This window comes from Cephus cinctus, unplaced genomic scaffold (assembly GCF_000341935.2).
Source record: "Cephus cinctus unplaced genomic scaffold, Ccin1 Ccin1_scaffold1184, whole genome shotgun sequence".
In the NCBI taxonomy this organism is placed as follows: domain Eukaryota; kingdom Metazoa; phylum Arthropoda; class Insecta; order Hymenoptera; family Cephidae; genus Cephus; species Cephus cinctus.
This window is the reverse complement of record NW_014333664.1, coordinates 849,204-871,702: the sequence shown is the minus strand read 5'-3', so window position 1 is coordinate 871,702 and position 22,499 is coordinate 849,204. Positions and strand designations below refer to the sequence as shown.

Here is a 22,499-nt window from a genome sequence, read left to right as displayed (position 1 = left end):
ACGGTCCAATAAGAATTAATTAATAATAACAAGTAAAATTAAATCGTATCCGATGATAAATCGTAACATGAGGAGAGTAACTTGGTCAACTATGCCACTTAAATACATGAAATTAAAAGTCATTAAAAATAACATTATTCATCATGCATAATCGTTATATTATTAATCGTAACGTAATAATACAGCTAGAGCAACTCCCTGCTCCTATACATTTTCATTCCATATCGTGTTGTGGTTTCGGTCTTATTTTTTACCCGTATTGAAGACTCGACCGGGCGCTGAGCCCTGGCAGATGATACATATCGTCGTCATCATCATCATCATCATCATCCCCAGAACACCTCGCGAGTTCATCATCAGTTCGACGCCACGTTCGAGTCTACAAACGAGCTGAGGTGCTTCCAAAGAGATTACTGAATATAAACATGACTACGTCTCCAATCATCATCATCATCGCCGACCTGGACAAGCCCTTCGCCATGATAATTCGCTCGGTTCCATACCGTCCTAGCCGTACACTGTCAATTTCTACATATAATCAATAACTATTTTACTTCATTAAATCCCCCCTGACCTTCTTACCGTCCAATATCCATCCCAGCCACCCCACGGCTGAAGAGACAAATTCACAGAACCGCTCAACGGAACTACACGCTACACCCTGATATCCATGTTTTTAAATCTGTTTTCTTTTTTCCCTTCCCATCATGAATTCTCCACCCGTCGCACATTTTGTAATTTATAACGTCTGTCGTTATTTTTTTTTTCCTTCTTTTTTTCGAAAATATATCAGGTCGTCACGACGGCGGAAATATCACTGGAGATCCGTTTGGAAAACCGTGAGCGTATAAAAGGATCACGACGGGCGACAATCGGCCGGCGCGTAAGAAAAATATCGTATGAATATAGGCTATGTAGAGTAAACACGTATAACTTATCGTTAGAGCTCTATAGATTACCATTACGATGTATAGGAACATTCTCTTTAGAAACACCTTCGTGTTCCAGCGGGATATAGGGAAATAGTTTAGTTATGTATTTTCCACTGAAGGATCATTCCGGCATTCTGGTATTATCGCTCTGAACGTGCGTCACGGTTCTTCTCTTAGGTAATATTGGGGGCCAGGTTCGGTAGGACGCCGGGCGCCACGATCGCCATGGCCAAGGATATCTACGTATCTTCTTCGAGTAGCTAACAATGGCGATCCAGTTATTAATTAAAAAGATTTTTATTTATTTTTCGGTAAGCGGTCGGTCTCTCTCTCTCTCTCTCTCTCTCTCTCTCTCTCTCTATCATTTTCCAATTTCCAACTGTCATCTCAATTACTTTTTACCACGCGATCCGTATGTATACAACATCAGCTTGACACATTCTCTATCTAGATTCATCTACCATTCCCTCATCGTCATCCCTCAACGTTAATTCAAATCTCATCGCTTTTCCATCGTCACGTCCATTTTCCCCACTTTTCTCTTTCGTTCCTACCATATATACATCCCGAGATAATTATTCCTCTCATTCTCCCAATCGCTCCTGTTAAATCGATTATTACTCGATACTCGTGTCTTATCACTGCTCTCGTTCCCGCTATCAAATTCGAGTTCCCCTACCTGAGATGAAGAAACGCACAAAAGAACCCCGCGGCGAAATTCGCCTCTTTTGAAATATCAGCAAAAATTTACAGAACGAGCATACACATCGACTTGGGTAAAGAAAATTAATAAAGAGACCAATTTTAAAAAATTCCGGCGCTATCACATTTGGCGTTGTCGATTTGAGAAAAAAAAAATAACAATAAGCGACAACCAATCGTCTCCTAGAATAAGAGAATAATTTTTCCAGACGTCTCTTTTTCGAACGTACCCTCGATACAATTCCTGCATACGTATTATTACACGATAGACAAATAGAGCACGTGCTCGCGACAATACAGAGAGTAGAAGTCGGGGCAGCCAACGAGAGCAGTGAAAAGTTTGCGTAGTGAATACATTACGCAAAAGGAGACGGTACTTGTTTATATATATATAATATTTTTTTTTGTCAAATTTTTCCTTTTTAAATCGTGCACCACGAGAATCTCTACTCTCAGTCAGTCTATGCCTCGCCTCGAGACTGTTCTCATATCATATCAAATGTCAAATACATTGCAGCTTCTTTTATCGCTTACTTAAAACCTTTAATACTCGTTAAAATTATTGTATATTATTTCAATTACTAATCGTTAGAATATAATATTGATGTACACACGCTCCTTCGCCCGTTACGTCCGCGTTACGTAACAGGACGAGTGCACAGCGCAGCTCTCTCTCTCGAAAGGAACCTAATTATAAAGAGTGTTTGTGTGTGCCTAGTGTATATAAAACGTTTCCGATAGAAATAATTTTACCAATTAGCGGGAGTAAACTCCCTTTTAAATGTACAACAATTCAGTCTAATATTCCAAAGCACCAATCGTAATTCCCGCCAACTTTTCCTTACTTCATTTTCATTTTGTCTCAACTACTCGTGCGTCACTTTTGTTCGTTTCCTTCAATCGTCTCCTTCAATTGTTTTCGTTTTTAAATAATTTTTTTCTCGCTCGCACTCACTCTCTCTCTCGCACTCTCACGCACAGACACACGCGTTATCTCTCTCTCTCTCTCTCTCGGTCACTGAACGCGAACAACGATATCCGAAATAATTAATTATCATCGTCTAACTATCTATTTATCCACAAGCTTCGCTCGCTCCTTTCTTATCATTTCGTAATTAGCGCTTATCTTGCTTGTCTTTTAATATTAATTTCGATTTAATACAAGTAATAATTACTAGAGACGAGACACACTTCTTAATTAAAACAAAAAAAAAGGCGCACGCTGTGCCGTGTGTGGTGTGTGTGTGTGTGTATTACTTTTAGTGTAATTGCATAATCGCGAGTGTAGGATTTTTTTTTTGTTACATAATAACGAGTGTAAAATCGAAAAGTGCAGACGCGACGACGGCAGGTGAGGAAGAAGTAGAATAATGGAAAAAACAAAAAAAAAATTCAAGTGAATTCCTATCGTAGAGATAATTGATTGGATTTCCCTTTTTTTTTTTTTTTTTTTTATGATTGCGGAATAATTGTCAACTACGGAACAGACAATCGATCGGACAGACAGACAGACAGAAACATATAAGAGACAAACAAACGACAGGCAGCCAAGAGAGAACAAGCAAACAGGCAAATGGACCGAAACACTCGGACAATTAGGGTTAGACAGATCCGCGAAGACGAATTGTAGTCGGAGAGAGTATTATAGTTTGAAAAACAGAGACTTGACTCTACACTGGCAGTATTATGAACAATGTCCCCGGCGCTGACGCCATTGAGCGCGGTTCAAGATGACGACAACACCTATTAGACAGCGAAACTCGACGTCAACAGTAACGCCCTTGGCAGTGATCGTAGAATCGCGATTTATTTTTTTTTTTTTTTTTTATATAATAATATTTTTGCTTCGATCATCCGTCTTTCTTTTAACTGAACGACACAAATGAACGCGTGATTCGAACTAATTAACGTTTTGTAAGGCTGCTAAAAATGTATTTTTCTATCTTCCTTAATTTTTGTCAAACCCCTCCCCCTCCCTCCCCCACCGCCCCACTTTTTCCAAATTTCTTATTCTCGTCTCAATTCCTCATGTATACACATGAGACGCTCGCTCCGTATTTCACGTAAAGTTGCGAGTAAGCGAAGAATGAATGCTACGTTACTGCTCCGCGCTGAGGTCTTATTTGAATTTATGCGAAAGAGACGAGATGTAGTAATATTGACAGCAGATCAACGAATCTCCGAGTCCGTGTTGCGAGATGAGACTAAACAGGCTAGCCTGCCGTCGACGATCCGCGACAATTCATGGAGATGCGTCCTGACGTTTAATTTTTCAATCTAAATCCAATTACAATGATCCGACCGTATCCGATTCTGAATTCATTAAATTTTGTTCTTTATCATATTTTTCTTTCTTTCCTTTCGTAAAGCCGTTTTCACGCGAATTGTACCTTCTTAAGGCGCGCTCGTGTGTTCTGTGTGTTACGTGGAAGTGTGGGACTGCGCACGCGCAAGAGAGATAAATGAATAGTCGTTTCGTGTTTAAGAAGGACGATGACGTGTCACGTGGTTTGAGACGCCTGGGATCACCGGGTTCGGCCATTCGAATAAACACTGATTGAGAGCTACGTGGGTTAAAGAGTAAAGTGTATGAATGCATTTCGTATGCGGAATAATATAATACGTACTATGTCGTTTTATGATTACGAGGACTTAATGCGAGCCACGTTTACTGGGTAGCCCTTCTTTATACAGGCACGAAAGAAAAGCCTAGGCAAATGGCGGTACGCGTTATTCGTTACACTCTCGTATTTATAATTGCTGAGTCCAGTAAACGTAGATTTACATGCACAGTACAGTTGTACTACAAGATGACTTTTATGTAGATCTAGAAGTACATGAGGTATGCTGCGGTGACTGTTGTAAAGATGGCGAAGGAGGTGACGGCGGTGGTGGTTAAATGGCGGTCGAGGTGATAGTGGTTCTGTGATGTTTTACAAATGTTTTCTTTTCTTTTCTTTTCTTTTTTTCTTTTTTTTCTTCTTCATCTATAGCGGTATCATGGTGTTCACGCGTTCACTCTGTGGTGTGGCAGTGTCTGCCTTGCGGCGTTACGTAGTTAGTTCTCCTTCTAATCCGGATTTGGACCCGCGACCGCCCCAGTGCCGCCACTTTCGGGCGCATTTTTAAGTCGGCCGTAATTGCCGCGCGACGGGGTTTTATATCGAACATTGCGAGATCCGCCTTTACTCGGGCGGCGTCGGGACGGCGGGGGCCGACAAAACAATGTAAAAGGACATGCCGCAATTACGTTTACCATTAATGACGATAAGTATACGAAACGATGCGATGATAGTCTTGGCGCAACGTTGGACGTCGGCCATTACAATTGTTAATGGTTTTTTTTTTTTCCCTCCTCGTTCGATCTCTATCCCGTGTCGTCTACGTGTATCCCCCGATTGCTCTTAATTAAACCCTCTTATTGCTCGCCCCTCACTTTCTTTACTTCATCTGCTTTCGTTGCTATTCCCACCCCCATTGCTTTCTCTGCCTCCTCCTCTGCTACTGTCGGCTCCTTTCCCCTTGTAATATTTTACTCTTCCATATCCGCTGATCCCTCACGCAACAATTCTCTCTCGCTCCCGGGATACGTCAGCTGAACAGCGGCGCCGTATGATTTTACACATTATGTTATACACGTTATGTGAATTATGACGTATTACTCGTTGGTACTTACTACGGAATACAGCTGCATACATCAGTTAATAGCATAGAGTTACAGTGTTACAACATCGAGAATCTTTTTTTTTTTTACCTTATATGACCTTGATTACAGACATCAACACGGTTCGATAATTCGGTATGGTTGCTGCGCTCTCGCTTCTTCAGCGATCGAGTTGACCTTTCTTTTTATGCTAAACTTATCGGATGAGCCCTCAAGCAGAACTCACGTGTTGTGTCCAGTCAAATACTTTCTCATCTTCGTTCATCCCGCTACTTTTTTTTATCTCCTTCCCTCCTGCTGTATCTTTGCCATTTTTATGTCACAGGCACACTCTTCCCCCCCCCCTCTCTCGCTCTCACTTCCCGCTGTTATTCGTTATCTCACTGCCTACCTGCCTGCCTTTAACTTCGTATCTGTCGTAGGTCACTTGCACTCTTCACTGTCAACGTAGCACTACTGCTACGACTGTTATGCCTTGATATATTAATAATTACAATTTGTGCTGAACCGATCCGTCTTTTTTTTTCACACCCCTATCCCAACCCTCCTATATCCATCCTAATCCTTTACCCTACCCACCCACCTCTTTTGCTCCTCCTTCTCCGCCTCCTTCTCCTAAGAATAATGTTATCTTATGAACTTTTCAAATTTATATTTTACGATTTTGTTGATTTTATTAAAAAATTAAAACGGACGGTTAAATTTCATGTTTTCGTTTGTCGGTGAGCCGATGTCCGCTGCTGAAGGCACAGGGCTTTGCACTTGACTCGGTCACCTAGCCTAGCTGACTGACTACAACCTACTACCTTCTAGCCTCGCTTACTTACATACTTACGTTTCTACATTCTACAACGATATTCTCTCTTCTTCCATACCTCTCGCTCTTAAATCCTCTCCTTTGAATTTCTCTTTCCCTCTTCCGCCCTATCCGGTCTATGTATTGTTCTCTGGTATACGTACTCTCACTCTATATATCTTTTCTATTCTCGATTATTCAAATTCACAATTTGCGCAGCGCCTCGATATATCTCGATCTTTCTCATTACTTCGCACGCTCGTATAAACAATGTACATACTAGCAATATATTATTATGCTATGTGTGTGATATAGACTCTATCGTATTATTATGTATATCAATATTCGCGCTCGTATCCTCTCAAACGCACTGCTCAACAGTGCTCATACGCAGTCCTAACCATCTGCTTGCATACGCTCTCTCTCTCTCGGTTCTTCTTCGGCTTCGTTTCGCGCATCCTTTCTTTACATCACCATATACTCTTTTCTTTCCCCTTGCTTTCGTACCCTCTGGTCTCGTCTCACAGTCACACTGTCTCGTTTTCCTTATGTACGCCTTACACATATACATTACATTTACATATCGATATCAGGGGTAGCCAAGGAGGAGATACAGTAATATAAGTATAGCTCCTTATAGTCTCTGTACTGTCTCTACGTATCACAGCCTGCGTGCCTCGCCACTGCTTTTCACGTAACCGATCATGCCGATCGCGTTTACGCCTTTTTATATTCCTTCCGTCCTTGCTGTCGGTCGTTATCGCTCGACGAGAAAAAGAAAGCCAACCCCAACGAAAGTGAGGGACTCGCCGTATGAGTCGTATTTTCGTTGGGGCAACGACAAGCGGAGGCAGTGGCATAGTGGTGCACTAGTATAAAAGTCACAAGCGCCGTGTGACACATACTTTAGCCGACGACAACTCGAAGCGGCGAAGGTAAACTAGGAGACCACGTCCCAGATCTCCGCGAGGAAGGGAGGCAGCTTCTTGTTCTTGAGTTTCAGGCTGAAGCACAACTCGCTGTTCTTTGTGCCCAGGGTGCGCAGCTCCGTCAGGACCGAGAGTAACTTCGCGAAGATCATACCCGATTTAGGCTTTCGTCGATTTTCCACGTAAGCTTTAAGGGCCTCGAGGTAGATCTCTTGGATCTTCTCCACTTTCCAGCCTTCCAGTAGATTCGGCCTCTCTGTTAAGAACAATACTTCAATTAATGACAATTTATCAATTTTTTTTCATAAAAGATCATTATGACCATCTCGTATTTTAAAGCTTGAAAATATTTATTCTTCAGACGACAGTTTCCTCGCTCCTGACTCGTTACTCGCGACGATCACAGAGAGAAGACGTAAAGAGAATGCAAGTTAAAACGTAATACCTGAGAATATGACGATGGCCGTCAGCAGAGCGTATTCGGCATTGTTAACCTTCATGGCGTACATCTGTCGACAGAACTGTAGAAGGTCCTCGATCGTCTCGCCCAAACCGGCTAGGCTATAGCTGTCGCGGGTATAAAGCTGATTATTCGCGAAGATGATACTGTCGGACTGCACGTCGTATTTACGTGCCATCCTGAACATCATGACCTCGCTCGAGCACGCCTTCAGCAGGGCAATCTGATCTTCCCTGAGGAGTTTATCGAAGCCCGGTAACCTTTTAGCGAACTCCACGATCAGCTGGACAGTTAGTATCGTGATCTCGGTGATGTGCCTAAACCTAAGGTCACTCGGCTCCTCTTCGTCATTCGGTTGATTCTAGAAGAATAATATCGGTTATGACGCTTTGCACCAATTAGAAAACCCTAATAAACCTACGGAATCACCGGTCTCATGCCGTGTACCAGCTGCAAGCTCATTCGCTAAACTTCTAATTCTACCATAATACTGAATCTTAGAGCCTCACCGTGATCCGTTGGAGATCCTCTTCACTGGGTTGCTCGTACTCATTCTGGAAGTAAACGAGCCTATGTATAAGCTCCTCCTGCTCAGGACTGACGAGTTTGACGCCGTTGTGGGAGGCCAGAGTCCCAGTGCCAGCTCCGCTACCACTGCTGCTTCCCGACATCGATAAGGATTCGGCTTCTGCAGGCTCCATTTTCACCCCCGTCTGATCCGCGGCCATTCCGGTCAAACCACCGGGTGACCCGTTCATCGTTGTACTGTTTGGTTTATCTTTCTCCTAAAAATAGACAAATAAATTAATACCACCATTATCCTCACTCTGATTCGTCTTTGACGACTCGGTCGTATCCGGCGTGGCAGATGGTTAATGAATATTATTTTTTCAAGTCTCAACTGCCATCTCCGGATTGATAAGAAAATTTTGTTTAAAGCGACGTCCTTACCCCTACCTTCTGGGCCTTCTTCTCTTTGCGTTTCACGGCACACTGGTATTCCGGTACCACGCACTCTGGTCGCATGCCCACCGTTAGACATTTCTTCAACCGGCACTCCTGGCACTTGCGACGCATGTACATGTCGATCTCGCAGTTGTTACCGTACTTGCACTGGTACACTGCGTTCTTGGTGATGCTTCTTCGAAAGAAGCCCTTACACCCTTCGCACGTCAGGGCGTTATAGTGGTAACCGGAGGCTCGGTCCCCGCACACCAGGCACAGTTCCTCCTGCTGCCGTGGCGTCGGGCCCTTTTTCTTCTTCGCATCGCAACTGTCTGCACTGTAGCCGTTTAACGAGCTTGGCGGTGACAGATCGTCCCTTCCTGAAACAATTACAAATATTATATAGTTAAGCGTTGTACGGGTATTGTCGAAAACAAAATTTTAGAAAAATTCATTTTGCACGTATACCTGCTTCGAAGTAATATACTTCTTAATAAAATGGTCAATATTCATGGGGGACAGGATGTTCACTTTAATTTCATTGTAAATTGGGTTATGCTGACGTATATATCTTTTTTATTGATTATATGTAAATTAGAACTGTTTTTCATTCATGTTAGTGGGAACTCCTCGGTAATATTCGGTTTCATTTCGGTATATGTCTCTGCACCTAAATCTGGTAATTGCCACCAAGAATGACAGCGACTGTGACAGTGGCGGCACTTTCGTGATTCTCCATTAACCCTTTTATCCGTTAAACTCCTAGAGTAGAACGTGTGGAGCAGTCATGGTCGGTGAAAGTACATGGTGTATCGAGGGCCAAGTGGAGCGTGTGTCGGAGAACAGTGTTTCTCAATCGCCGTTGCTCATGTCAATGGTAATTTTGTAGGTTGACACGTATACAATTTTTTTTCTTCTACAGCATAGAAAGTTGAATTCAACTTTTGAAGGATTTAAAAAAAAATCAACTAGACGTTCGAAAATCGTAAATTAAAAAAAAAAATATATCACGCAACTCATAATTGGTTCGTCACAGAAAAACTTTGCTTCCTCGCAGGCAAAAAATAGAAATAAACCCATGCTTTGTTCTGCAATTACATTTTTCTTCCTCGTGACGTATATGTATATATAACCCAAATAAAAGCAAAAGAAAATATTTCTGGCGAACATGAAAATTTTCGAGATAGCGTTCCGCGCACGAAAGCATTTCTTTGGAGAAAGTGCCGAAAAACCGTGGGCACGCAGCCACTCCGCTAGGTATCTCGAAATAAACAAGAGTAACGAAAGTAAGCCGAAGCGAATTTCTTTCCAACTAAGATAACGAAGAACTGTAACATTCGGTAAAGTGTCAATCGTATGGAGAGATAGATAAATAATATCGTTTTCGACTAATCCAATTACCCATCGAGAGGATCGATCGACCAGGATCGATTCGGGTATGCCAAAGCTAAGAAATACGCCAATAGCACAATTCCAGTATCTCGAGTACCACGGATGAAGTAAAGCATAAACAAAATAAAAATTAAAGCAAAGAAAACCAGTGACTATACCAATTCGAGTCACGGAATTAGAAACGAGAATATGAAGGAAAAAACCTGAAACACGTTCCCTGCAAATGGCTGCCGGTAGAAGAGGATCATCAATAAGAAAGAGAAGACGCACAGCCGAAGCGAGACAGGAGACGTGAAACGGCAGTAGCGAAAGGCTCGATGCAAGACGCAGTGTAATAACCGAGTGACCACCTAGCCCGGTCAGTGTCTCAGTGTTCCAGGATAAATGTTTTCGCAACGTGTAGTAGCTCCCGGTGATTCGGTGCAAGAAACGACAAGACTTACGAGGCTTAAGGTGAGTCGCGGACAGCGCAGGTTTCCTTGTTGGTTAGTAGCGTGAAGCCGGAGCACTGAGCGGCCTTGACTCTGGCGCGTATCTCCATCTTTCTCGTTCCTTCTTACCTAACCGCGAGCCACGCGGACTCTCTCGAGTTGCGAGACGAAGAGGAGAAGGTAAAACAGGCCAGCGAGCCAGGGAGTCAGCGTACGGGACACTGTTCGACAATCACGAGGCACCTTAACGCGCAGCGCCATGCGCTACTGCAGCGCCGCGGACGTCAAAATTCCGAACTATTAGATCGAGACTTCAATTTCCCGCTCGTGTGTCGCGTATCGCACCGATAGAGAGAGTTCAACGCTGCCGGCACAGGAGGCAAGCGTCGCGACGTCCTACTCAGTTAATTTGCGATTCTCCACCAGCCATTGAAATCTCTCGAGCATCCCAGAGATGCGTCACTACTCTCGCGAGCTACGTGGCTTCCGTCAATACGAATAGTTGGCCAGTGGAGCACAGGCTGATATTCGCTCCCTCACGATTTACCGAGACCCTATTCAGACGTCGAGACGCCTTCAAAAAAGTTATTTAACCATGAGACACCACGAGTCACTCGTATAATTTCTAGTTTCTCAGATACATAACAAACGAGCAAGCTGTACGAGGCGTCGGCAGGCATCGAATGTTGAATTACAATTTTTTCCACCCAGCTGAGAAAACGTGTCCGTGCATCGAGACACGGGATGATTGCGTCAGCCATGATACGCCATGAGTTTTATATTCAGCGACGCTACGATCGTTCTGACCTTAGATCAGACTCAAACAAGGGAAAAAGAGCTTGTTGCTTCGCGTGATCGTAATTACAAGGAATTTTACCACCGTACAGACGACCCTGACCCTAATGTGACGACGGGGTCAAGATCCGATCTCCTTCGTTACCGTCATCGCGGTGTTTACCTCATCGCGTATATCCATATACCACGTCGAGCGATACTTGCGGTCCACCCTGGTTAAAAAAAATCGACGACAACAGTAATTCACTCTAGTAAAGCACACGGGAGGAATCTATAACGCGATTATCCGCGTGGCTACGAACATAACCTATACTAGATGCCTCGTCCCATACGTAATCCCGTACGAGCGTGACGTTCTACCCAGAATTCCCGTTCCCTACATATAGCATTCCCAAAGAGTCGGGGAGTCATAGTCAGATGGCTTTCGAAGGGATATAAGAATTATTGTACGTTAAATCCGAATGGCACAAAGTTGTAAGAAGTAACCGATCGCAGCGCCGCTCTGGTAAAAGTGCGAAGCAGCCCGAGATGTTGTTATTCCATTCCTACATTAGTCTCGGCCCTCTACCCACGGTACACGGCTGCCGGAGAGTTGCGCAAGAAAATGACCAGTCAGCCCTGGCCTTGCCCGCCAGCGCGCAACGCTGCTAACGTACCCGCATACGGAGAATGGCGTGCCTTCACTTCGCTTTATCCCACTAACATCATCCACCATCCTCATGGCATTGCAAGACACTACAGAGCACGGTGTCTCACTTGACTTCGCTTCGCCTCGTATATCTACGTCCCACTCGTTTGCAGGCTTGCGCTCTCCTCTTTCTCGCTCGCCATCTTCCTCCTACGTCGACCGTGCACTTATCTCTCTCGTTCGACCGAGAGTCGCTCGATCGCTTGAAAGTCCGTTCTACATTACGAGCCGGGACGAATGATTCACATTCGGGACACGAGAGCACGAGCAAAAGCGAAATCGAAGTTATCGGTATGTCGACGTAGAATGTGAATGCGCGATCGATCGACCAAGACTGGCTATTAATATTTGATTACGGATAACTGATGTAATCGCTCTCGCCGTTGATAAAATAAATCATTGATAACAAGTGCAATGGATTTTTGTGTTTGCTCGTCGGAAGTGGAAATTTCTTTGAAAAAATATTCACGGTGCAACCGTGCTCGGCGAGACTGTCCTTTTTATTGGGATTATCGAGTGTGATATACACGGTGGTCCTAAAGTAACTACATAATTAATTTTTTATTTTTTTCAATCAAATATTACCCGACTCTCCGCAACCAGCGTCTCTTGATTCTCCTACAAGAAATTTTTAGTTTTATACTAAATATATTTTCAAATTTAAATTGCATCGTACTGACAGATATGAATTTCGGAATGTCGTCTAAAGTGTGACTGTGGTCCATTTGATAAATATATGCACAGCTAGTGCTGTGGCTTTGAACGATAAACACGTGTTCTATATACTTTGGTGGGTTTTAACCCTGGTAAAAATAAATTTTACATTGTAACGCATAAAAAACTGAGATATTCGCTTATCTTTAGGCGACACTCAAATACAGAGTGACGATGCGCGAAACGGATCGTTAGATTTTACATCGATTCAGCGTCGTACGCGCCTGAAACGCGTTTCTCCCTCAACATAACGAAGATCCAGGTGTCTTGGACAGGAGGTTCGCTTTGAAATGCAACGAAGAAAGAAAAAATTATTTTTTCTACATACAGCAAACCTAACACCCTTTATGTTATTACCTTATTATATCTCCCGCCGGATGCTTTCGCTACTGAAAGTTACTACGAAGCTACTTTGTATCAATGCAGACTCCTTTGAAAGGAGTTCGTAATGGCTGCATATTTTTCAAGGATCGTTCGAATGTAACAGGTACATCAAAGGTAAATCCCTGCCAGTAGGCATCTTTGTAAAATGCCTTGGAAAACTTTTCTGAGATTGATCTGCCGGGGAAAAAAAAAAAAACTTGTATGAGACCAAAAATAATAAAACAGCTTCCAGCGACTCATATGAACTTTTAGACAAGATTTCGAAACTCTGTATAATATCGGTTGTAATGATTTGCACGTTATCCTTAAGCATGACACGTGTTTAACTGACGAAAATCGACTCGTTATATACATATACATATATACATATATTGATATTAAATATTCAAGTATTCGTCTATTCGCTGTGTTTCGCTAACTCACGAGCGATTTCATCGGTGCAGAAACGACGCGTTTCTTGAGTCATTCGGCAAGGAAGCGTTTGCGGCTGATTTACACGAAGAGAAACTATTGGAAGTCACGCACGTGACACGTAGTCGCCGACAATGACCTACTTTGGGACTCTTTTCTCGTAAAATAATTACCAGTCGAAAATTGCCTTTAACTCGCGAATCGATTTTCGTTTCCTTCGACCAGGAGGAGGTTGGGTTGAAAGGAACGTACGACCCTTGATCGACGTAAGTCCAGAGGTTAAGTAAGCGATGAAAAAAAAAATGATATATACATATACAAGCATAAAATTTAAAATTCAAAAAAAAAAAAAAAACTTACATTTGACCTGAGATAATTAATTTCGCTAAACGATCGGTCCTTCGTAAAACTTCGAATCGTCCCATGCGTCCGTTATGGCTGTCAACGCCAGTGGAATCGACTGGAATTCTCGCGAGTGAGAGTGACCTACTGACCTCAGCTTGACTGCGCGTCGAAAACCCAACCACGCGTGAGAGAGAGACAGAGCGAGGCCTATGGGAGAGGAAACATTCGCTAGTAGCCATGGCAACGACGACACTGCCAATTTCACAGAGAGCAGTGGCGAGAGCCTTGTTGTCAAAACTTATACACAGCCGCGGCGGCAAGAAGTTGGAACTTGGTATAGCCGAGGGTTTATCTAACGGTCTTATATCCGGTGTCCTAATAATTCGAAAGTCCAAAGTGACGAAGAAGAATTACCGCACAGTCACTATCGCAAAGTCAATAGCACGCGAGACCCTTTAATCAGCGACACCCCGATCGTTCGTAGCGAAGATTGAAGATAACGGGTATGTTACTGTTGAATAAAAAAAAAAAAAAAATAAAAAATAAACAAGCGATCTTTATCTCGTGCACTTAAAAAATTATCATTTCGAATAACAACCGCTTGTTGTCTTCGTCGATCGTTCGCATTCCTCCGTTTCGTTTTCGTCCGATCGCCTCTTCCTTGCTTTGACTGATTTGAAAAATCGGCAACTTCGGACCTGTTACCGATTGCAAGTAAACGGTCCCGGGTCTTCTGTGCACGGCGAGACCTTGAACGACAGGGACCCGGGAGACGGTTCAATCAACTCCTGTTAAGAGCGCTGCGCATATTGCGCCAAGGCCTGGCTGACGCATCGGAGCTGCCTATCGCGAGAAATGCAGCGAACGAACGACGCAAAGATGCATCGGGCGTAACTCATTTTTTATAAGACAGTGGAATTTCACAGTGTTATATATATATATATATATATATATATATATATATATATATATATATATATAAACACACCCTGCCGAATTCCCTTTCGTCGTCAGACGGCGTAACGAAGAAGCAACGACATTGCGCGAGTTAGGGAGAGAAAGGTGTCGACTTTTTTAAATCGCTCGACCGCAACTGCAGTTATTTACATTCGTTAACCCCGGGGAAAAAGGTTACGTAAGTATCAAGTTTCTAATTTTCATTTTAATGATCGATCGGTATATAAAATTATAGACTCTAACGGCAATATAATTAATTTACGATTCTTGCACATGCAATATTTACATTATCAGTGATTATTACTGTATCGGCTTTGTAAGTGGATTTTGATATAGCACATGACAAAATTTAATCACAGTCTTACGTAAGCACATATTCGAAGAACCACTTTCTTGTGGATACGAATTTCGAAAAGGTAAGAGGGTCCAGTTAGAAACTGATATTGAGTAATTATTTCTTGGATTTCGAGGAGGCAAGAATATCCGCGAGGCTTCCTTTCTGGACGTCCCAACGATTGATGTTGCAACGTTACATTTTTTTTAAAATTTAATAACATTTGGCCATTCCTCGAAAGTAAAATGTTCCTAGAAATTTATTTGTCCAGCATTAAATAATTCACTAGCTGAAAGAATCGGTCAAAATAGTTTCTCTATTCTTATCGGAGTCTCATTCGTCTTTTATCGCGGCTGGGCAATATTTACGTTGTATACTCCCCGACCAATAAAGATTTCACGTAATACTTCCTCTCGCGAATATCAATCTAATTGGCCTTGAAACTTTAACCTTCCAAAATAACAATATTCGCCAATTTATTCCAAGAAACACCAATGTAACTCGAGCTCCCGAATAATCATCTCGCATAGGCTTAATCGGGCAAAGGATAAGGCCCATCGTAGCTAACTCGAACATCACATATAATTGAACGTCTATAGAACGTGAACATACCTAATCGTAAGATCCCTATAATATCCTTGTACCGAATTTTCAAACCATACTCAAAGACCAATCCGAGCTCAAATTTGCCGAATCAACATCGCCCTTGTCGCGATACACGATAATAACAGCACCAGGATTGTGTAACTCGGATACCAACACAAAATTCTTATTGCACGATTTTGTTTCGGTATAGAGGAAAAAAAAAAAAATTAAAAAATAAAGCTCAATCGGCTGTTTTAAAAATATGCTCAGATTGGCAAGAGCTCGTTGAAATCGACGAATTCTCATAGCGCAGTTGTCGACTACGCAATTCATTTATATTCGCGAGGTTCCTTATGCATCATGTGGGTCGACGAAATACGAAAAGAAATAAAGTCAACGAGGCCGTTAACGCTTCCAGTTGCTAGAGATTAACATAAACCGCATAAAACCGTAGAGGTGTACGAACGCTGGATAAGAACACCCGCCTCTTATTTCACGAGCGTCCAAGAGATAGTCGATCTTTCGACGAAGAGGAATAAAAATGATTTGGCTCTCAAGAGCAGAGCGTCGATCCGATCGTTCGATTGCGACCAAGGTCGGTCCCGTCCGAGTTACTGCGAACGTTGATGCGCGTACAGAACAAAAAAAAAAAAGAGTATAACTAGCCAACCAGAAGATCCCCCGGCGTAGTCAGACATTTTAGTAGTCGTGTGAAACGATAAACGACCTTTAAAGGTGGGCGACCCGCTCGCAGCTGACATTCACTCGGTTCTTCGCGTTAAATGTCAGTAAGAACGGAAACGGAGAATTTTCGTTGTTGCCAAAAAATTAACGAGCGCAATATCGACGAAAGTTACGTAGTTACGTAGCGAGTGCCGTCGGTCGTAATTGATTTTTGAAATTTCGTCAAATTAATTTTAATACTTATAATTGCACCGTTCACTTTGTTATCATTCACATGGAATACCTTCTATGATGATGGGACACGGCGAGGTGGGATCTGCAGTAGAAAGTACAGTAGGATTGGCAGTGCTTGTCGTGGTTGTAGCTGCTGTGACGGTGTTAATGGCGGTCGTAACCACAGAGCTGACGACGCCAGTTTGGTTAACGTTGGCATTGGATTGCAGTCCGCGATGCAGATCCAAATCCCACAGCTGAAGGTCCTCGGTGCGTAGAGAATTTTCAGGTGCGGACGAATGAAAATGTGGCGGCGGCGAGAGGACGCCGCTGCTCGAAACTTCTGGACTTGATTCCTGTAACCTGCCGATCCTACCGCCCCAGCGGCGCTTCACTCCCGCCATGGGAACCCTCGGCACAGTCTGTAGCATTTCACCCCGTTCTACCTTGGTACCTTGCCGATTTCTCGAATCCACGATATATCGCCTTGATTAACCTTGTTTATCGTTCGCGGGATCCGACGAGACTTAAAAAAGGTCCGACAGTCGTGCGGATCGACGTTAAGAATGTTTCTTCGAACAATTTGTATGCAGGGATATATGCGCGTGTGTAAACACGTTTTACCCTTGAATTTATTTCAAGTACAGGTAATGATAACGCAGTCGATTGACACTGCGCGATATAGAAAGTCTTTCGAGATTGAGATTGTTCCTTAATGCCTTTTTGAATCCAACGTATCGTCGATGCATCGGTGCTGGCTTCGAGATCATGAAGATCACAGAAATGTCTCGAGTATCGAACTTCGGTGTGGCAGGAAGTTTTAATTATCCTCTATGTAAAAACAAGGAATGCACTATTCTCCAAAGTACAGTCTCGAGCGAGTCGAGTTTAGAAACAGTCGGGACTTGATGCACGTACGAGAGACAGCACGTGTTTCCGAGATACAAGGAGTTCTTTGACGCGAACGAACAAAAGAAACAACACGCACTAGCTAGGATTCACTGTCAAGAATTTTTACGAGGGTATCCGTGATCGTCCTGGTGCATCTTCGTCGAGTGTAACAGACACGAGCACCCTGGGCCGTCGCAATGAAATACGAAAACGTCAAATATACCGAAAGATTCGCGTACCCGGTAGAAACCAGGTTAGGATCGCACAAAAGGGAACGTCCACAGTGATTGTTAACCGGCAGCAGCACCGTGGGAGGTATGGAGGTTCATGGTTTCAACGTGATAGATCCCGGTAGTTGTGCTGGCATAAGAATTGCGTGTAGATCGGAGATGTGTAAATCCAGGTCAGACGAAACACGTAGCCGGAGAGCCAGGGTTTCGTTATCAGTCAGAGTGTTCCACTTTCGGCATCGAGCGAGTTGGCATTATCGTACGCGAAGATTAACGTCGTTCAGTTGTTGGTATTGCCAAACGTATGAGATTTAGGTCAGCGTCTAAATATGTGTCGCGGAAGAAATGGTATTAGACAGAGACTACGCGTACAGTAAAACACGCACTCACGCACTAGCATCGGTTGTTTTGATTGACGCACATTTATTCACAGACTGCCGAGCGCACTGGGTCACGACCACATAAATATATATATGTACTAAAGCAATGCTATACACGTTCGCAAGAAAAGCAACGTCACTCGGAAAGCACGAGCAGCGACGCGGTGTGCGCGCCGACTGATTTTAAAAAGCGAACGTTCTCAGTGTCATATATCCGCGAGCCGTTTGGGATGACAGAGAGCGAGCGGTTGCGATTATGATGCGCAGTACGGGATGCGCGGCGCACGATCCTATCGCAACGACGGTCTGTCACGGACTGAGCCTCCGCGCGCCGGCACGAGGAACTCCTCGGCAGAGGCATCGAAAGCTGCGCTCAGACTTTCACTGTCAGCGCGCACCCTGGTCGCTAGTAACAACCAGGCCGCCTCGTCCTAGGTACGATCACATCCAATCCAATCCGTTCCACCGTTAACGTAAGTTCTAGTGGTTTTAGAGTAGAGACCCACTTGGGACATACGTGAAGACGTTACACCACCACTAACGGTATTCTTCGCTGTAGGATTATCGGTCGAGGGCAGCTCTTAGTCACTGTCATGACCTTTGACATCTATCGTATTCTTGACATTTTATCGTTGTTACCTATAGCGTACCCTTTCATCGTCATCTCAACTTTGACACGGATCAACCCCGTTTTCTCTCTTCTAACGTCTCTTTCTGCTCCTATCGTTGTTTAACCTTCTCGTGTCAGGCCGATAGGAAACTCCGTGACTTTCCACGTATCCACTTGTTTTTCTCGAGTCTCCGACACGCAGAGACCGGATCGCAATGGCGCGTTCCTAAAAGGATCGATTGGGCCGCCTGCACACAAGCAACAGTTCCACAAGCGACGAGACCCAGATTCGCTTAATGCTGCCGGCGAGGGAGGAAAATCGAGATGCAGGCCAGTGGTGGTTCGTGTGGTGGTGGGGCGGCAGCAGCCAGCACCACCACCCACCACCAGCAGTACTCAGGATGTTCTAGACTTCTAGTGGGGGTAGCCATCCTGGCATGACGTCATCCACCTGTTACACCCTATACAAGCACCGGACGAGAGTGTGCCCTGCTGTGTATGTGGCCTCGTATAGGATCCAGAGGGTGCTTGGGTGTTGGGGGGGTTGCTTTTGCAGAGGCTGGGTCACGGCCAGGAAAACGGGGCCAGCAGGCAGATAGATGGCGGTTTCCTACATAGTTTTATATATACATATATATCTGGCTGTTCAGCTAAGGTAGATGTTCAGCTTCATCCTAGCCGTGCAACCGAATCTCGCCAGCCCGGGTGTCCTGCATTCTTCCCCCTTCCTCGTCCTCCTTTCTAACCCTCTCTTTGTCCTTGTCCCCCTTTTGTCCACTTTTTTTTTGCAAAGTACCGAAAAGGAATGAACCGTAGCAGATAGAAAGAGAGAAAAAAACAAATTTTGTTCATCATCAAATTTGTCTGGTAAACTGACTGAATTTCGTTGGTGAGAACAACTTTGTAGGTTATGTACGACGGGAAACTGTTTTTGTGTATATTTATATACACTCTGGTTATGCAGGATGAAAGAACAGCCAGCGATTGCGTAACAAAGGGCGTCCGAGTGTCAAGAGCGGGAAGCTCGCGGGATATACTTAGAAGACTCATTAGTTATATTATCAATGACTAATGAGTGAATCGCCAAGGTCTGTCAGTCAGTGAGGTACAGTGTCTGCACTGATTTGCAATACTGGACTAGGAGGAGTAATAAATTTCTGAGAAATCACTGAATCCGACACAGACTCCTGCATAATATTCTACCATATGCCAAGTAAAGCTTAGTCAGTGAGTCAGACGAAAAGATGATCCATTCCGGTGCCATTGGACAATGAAAAAATAATAATGTTCCAATACACGCAACTCTGCCAAAGCGTCAACCAGTTTGAGCCCGAGTGCTCCGGCAGGAAATACAAACTGTGGCCGAGACGCTGAGAATCACGAGGGGCAGGTGCCGGAGTTCGGGAGTAGAAAAGGGAAAGAAGGTAAAAGTATAGTAAAGGGGAAAAAAAAAAAGAATAACTGACGGAACTGACCCTCCCTTAACGAGGCCAGTCTGCCGAAATAATGCGTAAGGATTTAAATTCCAGCAAACACGATACTCAGGAAGGCCCCGGCAGGCCAAGCCATACCAGAGCCTGGAATGGGCTTGCCGGGCCGATCGGGAACGAGGGAGAGCCGTGAACTTGAACCTGAAACATGGGCGGGTCTGACTTGGACCTCTGGTGGGCCTTACGATGAGTCAGGTGTGCAGTAGCGAGTCAAGGTGCGTCAATGGTTAACCGATGGCGTACCTAGACCTTCCTCCCATAACCATCCCGATACCTTTTTCTAACCTATCTCCGTCCTCGCTTCTGACCCAACCTAACCTCGCCATCACAATCTTCATCCCTTCCTACGTTGCACCGGTCAGGTCGATTGGTATAGGAAAGACAGCTGCCATCCCTGGAGTCTTTAGGTACAGCCTTGTTCTGGACCTATGAGCCAGACATGTCAAGGTGATCTTTACTTCGAGAAGCTTCTAGAACATTCCACTGTCCTACGGTTGCGTACCGAAACTAACCTATTTCCTTTATCACTCCTAAGCACATGTGTATTAACAATTTTTTCCCCTCGATATTCAGCCGTCATTACCCGCTAAACAATATCTAGAACCGCGCATTGTCTAACAAATCGTACGCAATCGCTCGGATACTTTCAAGGCTGCAATGTATAATGTCCATTGATTTTGAGCTCGCTCGACCATGCACACGACAATGGATAAAGAAGACCGAACGTCAGAGCAAACTCGTTCCCTCGAGGAGAAAAAGTGTAACTTCACCAGTGCACATAACTACACCGCGAGGTAGAAGTCGGTAATTAATTCGAAGGACGATCTTGTATCTCTCTCGCAATCTCATGGGCGTTCTCCCACGGTATTTGAAAAGAAAATTATTTTTTTCCCAAGCTGCCTTTCGTCTCAATGAGAAATTCATAGTAACGAAACACGCGATACTGCCGGCCAACAAATGTTATATAAATTTACGTTAAATCATTCTGAAGTTAATGGCTAGGTTCACGGTCGCCTAATTGACTCTCTGTCTTACGACGTTCCTTCAACTTCCTCGCGTGTTGTTACTCCCTGAGATAACGCTAAAACCTTTCTAGTCTCTTGCCTGTGCCATATAACACGTGCGTGTACCTCGGGTTATTCTCGATAATGTAGCTAACTGGTATGAGAGTCCGAGGTTTTCCTTCGGTGCGTTATACGTAGTACGTACATACGTCACCACGCTCGGTAAAGCGTTCTGTTGCCCGTCGGTGCTTCAGATCTACGTGGTGGTGCGGCGTTGCGCATTTGTTACTGGTACCCGTGAAGTGGCCGGACATGATTACAGAGTCGCGTGAAGCTTCGCTGAACACTGCGAGGCCTCCGCCACGCATCAAGGCCTCCCTATTCCTTTGCCAGTTACACGCGCTACGTTCGAGTTACACGTTTGCCTACCACCACTCGATTCTATTGCGAGGGCAGCTTATTCCACTTCCGATATAGATATAGGAGGTTCCAATGGTAAGAAATGGTGGTTGAATATTGGACGACTAAGAGATCAATGGTAATATTGAGTAAATGCGAAAAAAATATATCCATCCTTACGTGCATTGCGCTTTCAGTATTTTACTCGAGGCAAGTTTATGGTATCGCCAAGGGTAGATAATATTCTGGGGACAAACAGTCTTTAATGATACTTGAGACGCGGAGGCGTTTGAGAATTATGAATTAATTTGATGAAATTTTCTTTTCTGTTTTTTTTTTTTTTTCTTATTTGCTCCACTTTTTTTATAGTTGCTTTATGGGCGAGTATCGCTATCGTTACCGTGCTTTTCATTTATTCTTAGTCTCTATATAGTTTTACGGTTAGGTTTTGCTTTTTGAGTTTACTAATAAAAACCGAAACCATAAAATACTCTCAGTTTATTGACGGCTGTTTGTGAAACCCTTTGTGGAATTGATCCACTTTTGTTCTCTTTCCTCTTAATTGAGATACATCGCATTCACAATTGCACGACGTACCCATCCTTATCTACCCATACGCGTAACGCTTGCTGGATTATGAGACTGTCGCGATGAGCAGCTGGGGCGAGTCTTATCGGTATTGATTCTTGGAGGAACTGCAGTGTTTAATATGAAATGGAATAAATTAATTTGAATTTTTCATATTTTCTTTTTTTTATCCAGTCATATATTTTTGGACGATGATACATTTTTGGATGAAAACACGGCATCTGATGAAATACCATGAATATATACGGTATACTAAATTTAATTAAAAATAGTTATTGTACTATTTACGATTTTGATAAATTTTAACAAGTTGAGTATACAGACTGAGAAGATTTTCGAAATTTATATTTCATTTTTGGAGCTGATTATTTTTTTAAAAATTACTCAAAAAAGTCCTAACAGTGGAACAGTGAACCAGAAAGGGTTACAGTCTTTCCGATTGATCTTTGTTCGATGACTTACAATGTGATCTGACCACATCCTTGGTACAACTTCAGTACGTACCGGAAGTCAAGATTTTGCTTTTGAAAAATGTAAAATATTCGA

At 43.6% G+C, this 22,499-nt stretch overlaps 1 protein-coding gene and 1 long non-coding RNA gene across 5 annotated transcripts in view; both read right to left on the bottom strand.

Moving 5' to 3' along the window:
* Positions 1-3,068: 3,068 nt before the first annotated feature.
* Positions 3,069-22,499, bottom strand: part of LOC107272413 (ecdysone receptor) — a 30,120-nt gene continuing 10,689 nt past the window's right edge. The window contains exons 1-5 of one of the 4 annotated variants that reach the window (XM_015749561.2): positions 16,432-18,195; positions 8,435-8,808; positions 7,993-8,268; positions 7,469-7,844; positions 3,069-7,279 (exon numbers count right to left, since the gene is read on the bottom strand). In XM_015749561.2, coding sequence (XP_015605047.1) covers positions 7,035-7,279; positions 7,469-7,844; positions 7,993-8,268; positions 8,435-8,808; positions 16,432-16,792 — 1,632 coding nt within the window. In that variant the 5' untranslated portion in view covers positions 16,793-18,195 and the 3' untranslated portion in view covers positions 3,069-7,034. Of the gene's footprint in view, positions 7,280-7,468; positions 7,845-7,992; positions 8,269-8,434; positions 8,809-16,431; positions 18,196-22,499 lie in introns of those variants that run through there. The other 3 variants (XM_015749562.2, XM_025089849.1, XM_025089851.1) reach the window with 3 other exon arrangements.
* On the bottom strand, positions 8,982-12,051 carry LOC112495073. The gene is made up of 2 exons (XR_003061257.1): positions 10,264-12,051; positions 8,982-9,344 (listed from the first exon to the last, which is right to left on the bottom strand). It is a non-coding gene; the product is annotated as an uncharacterized LOC112495073 (long non-coding RNA).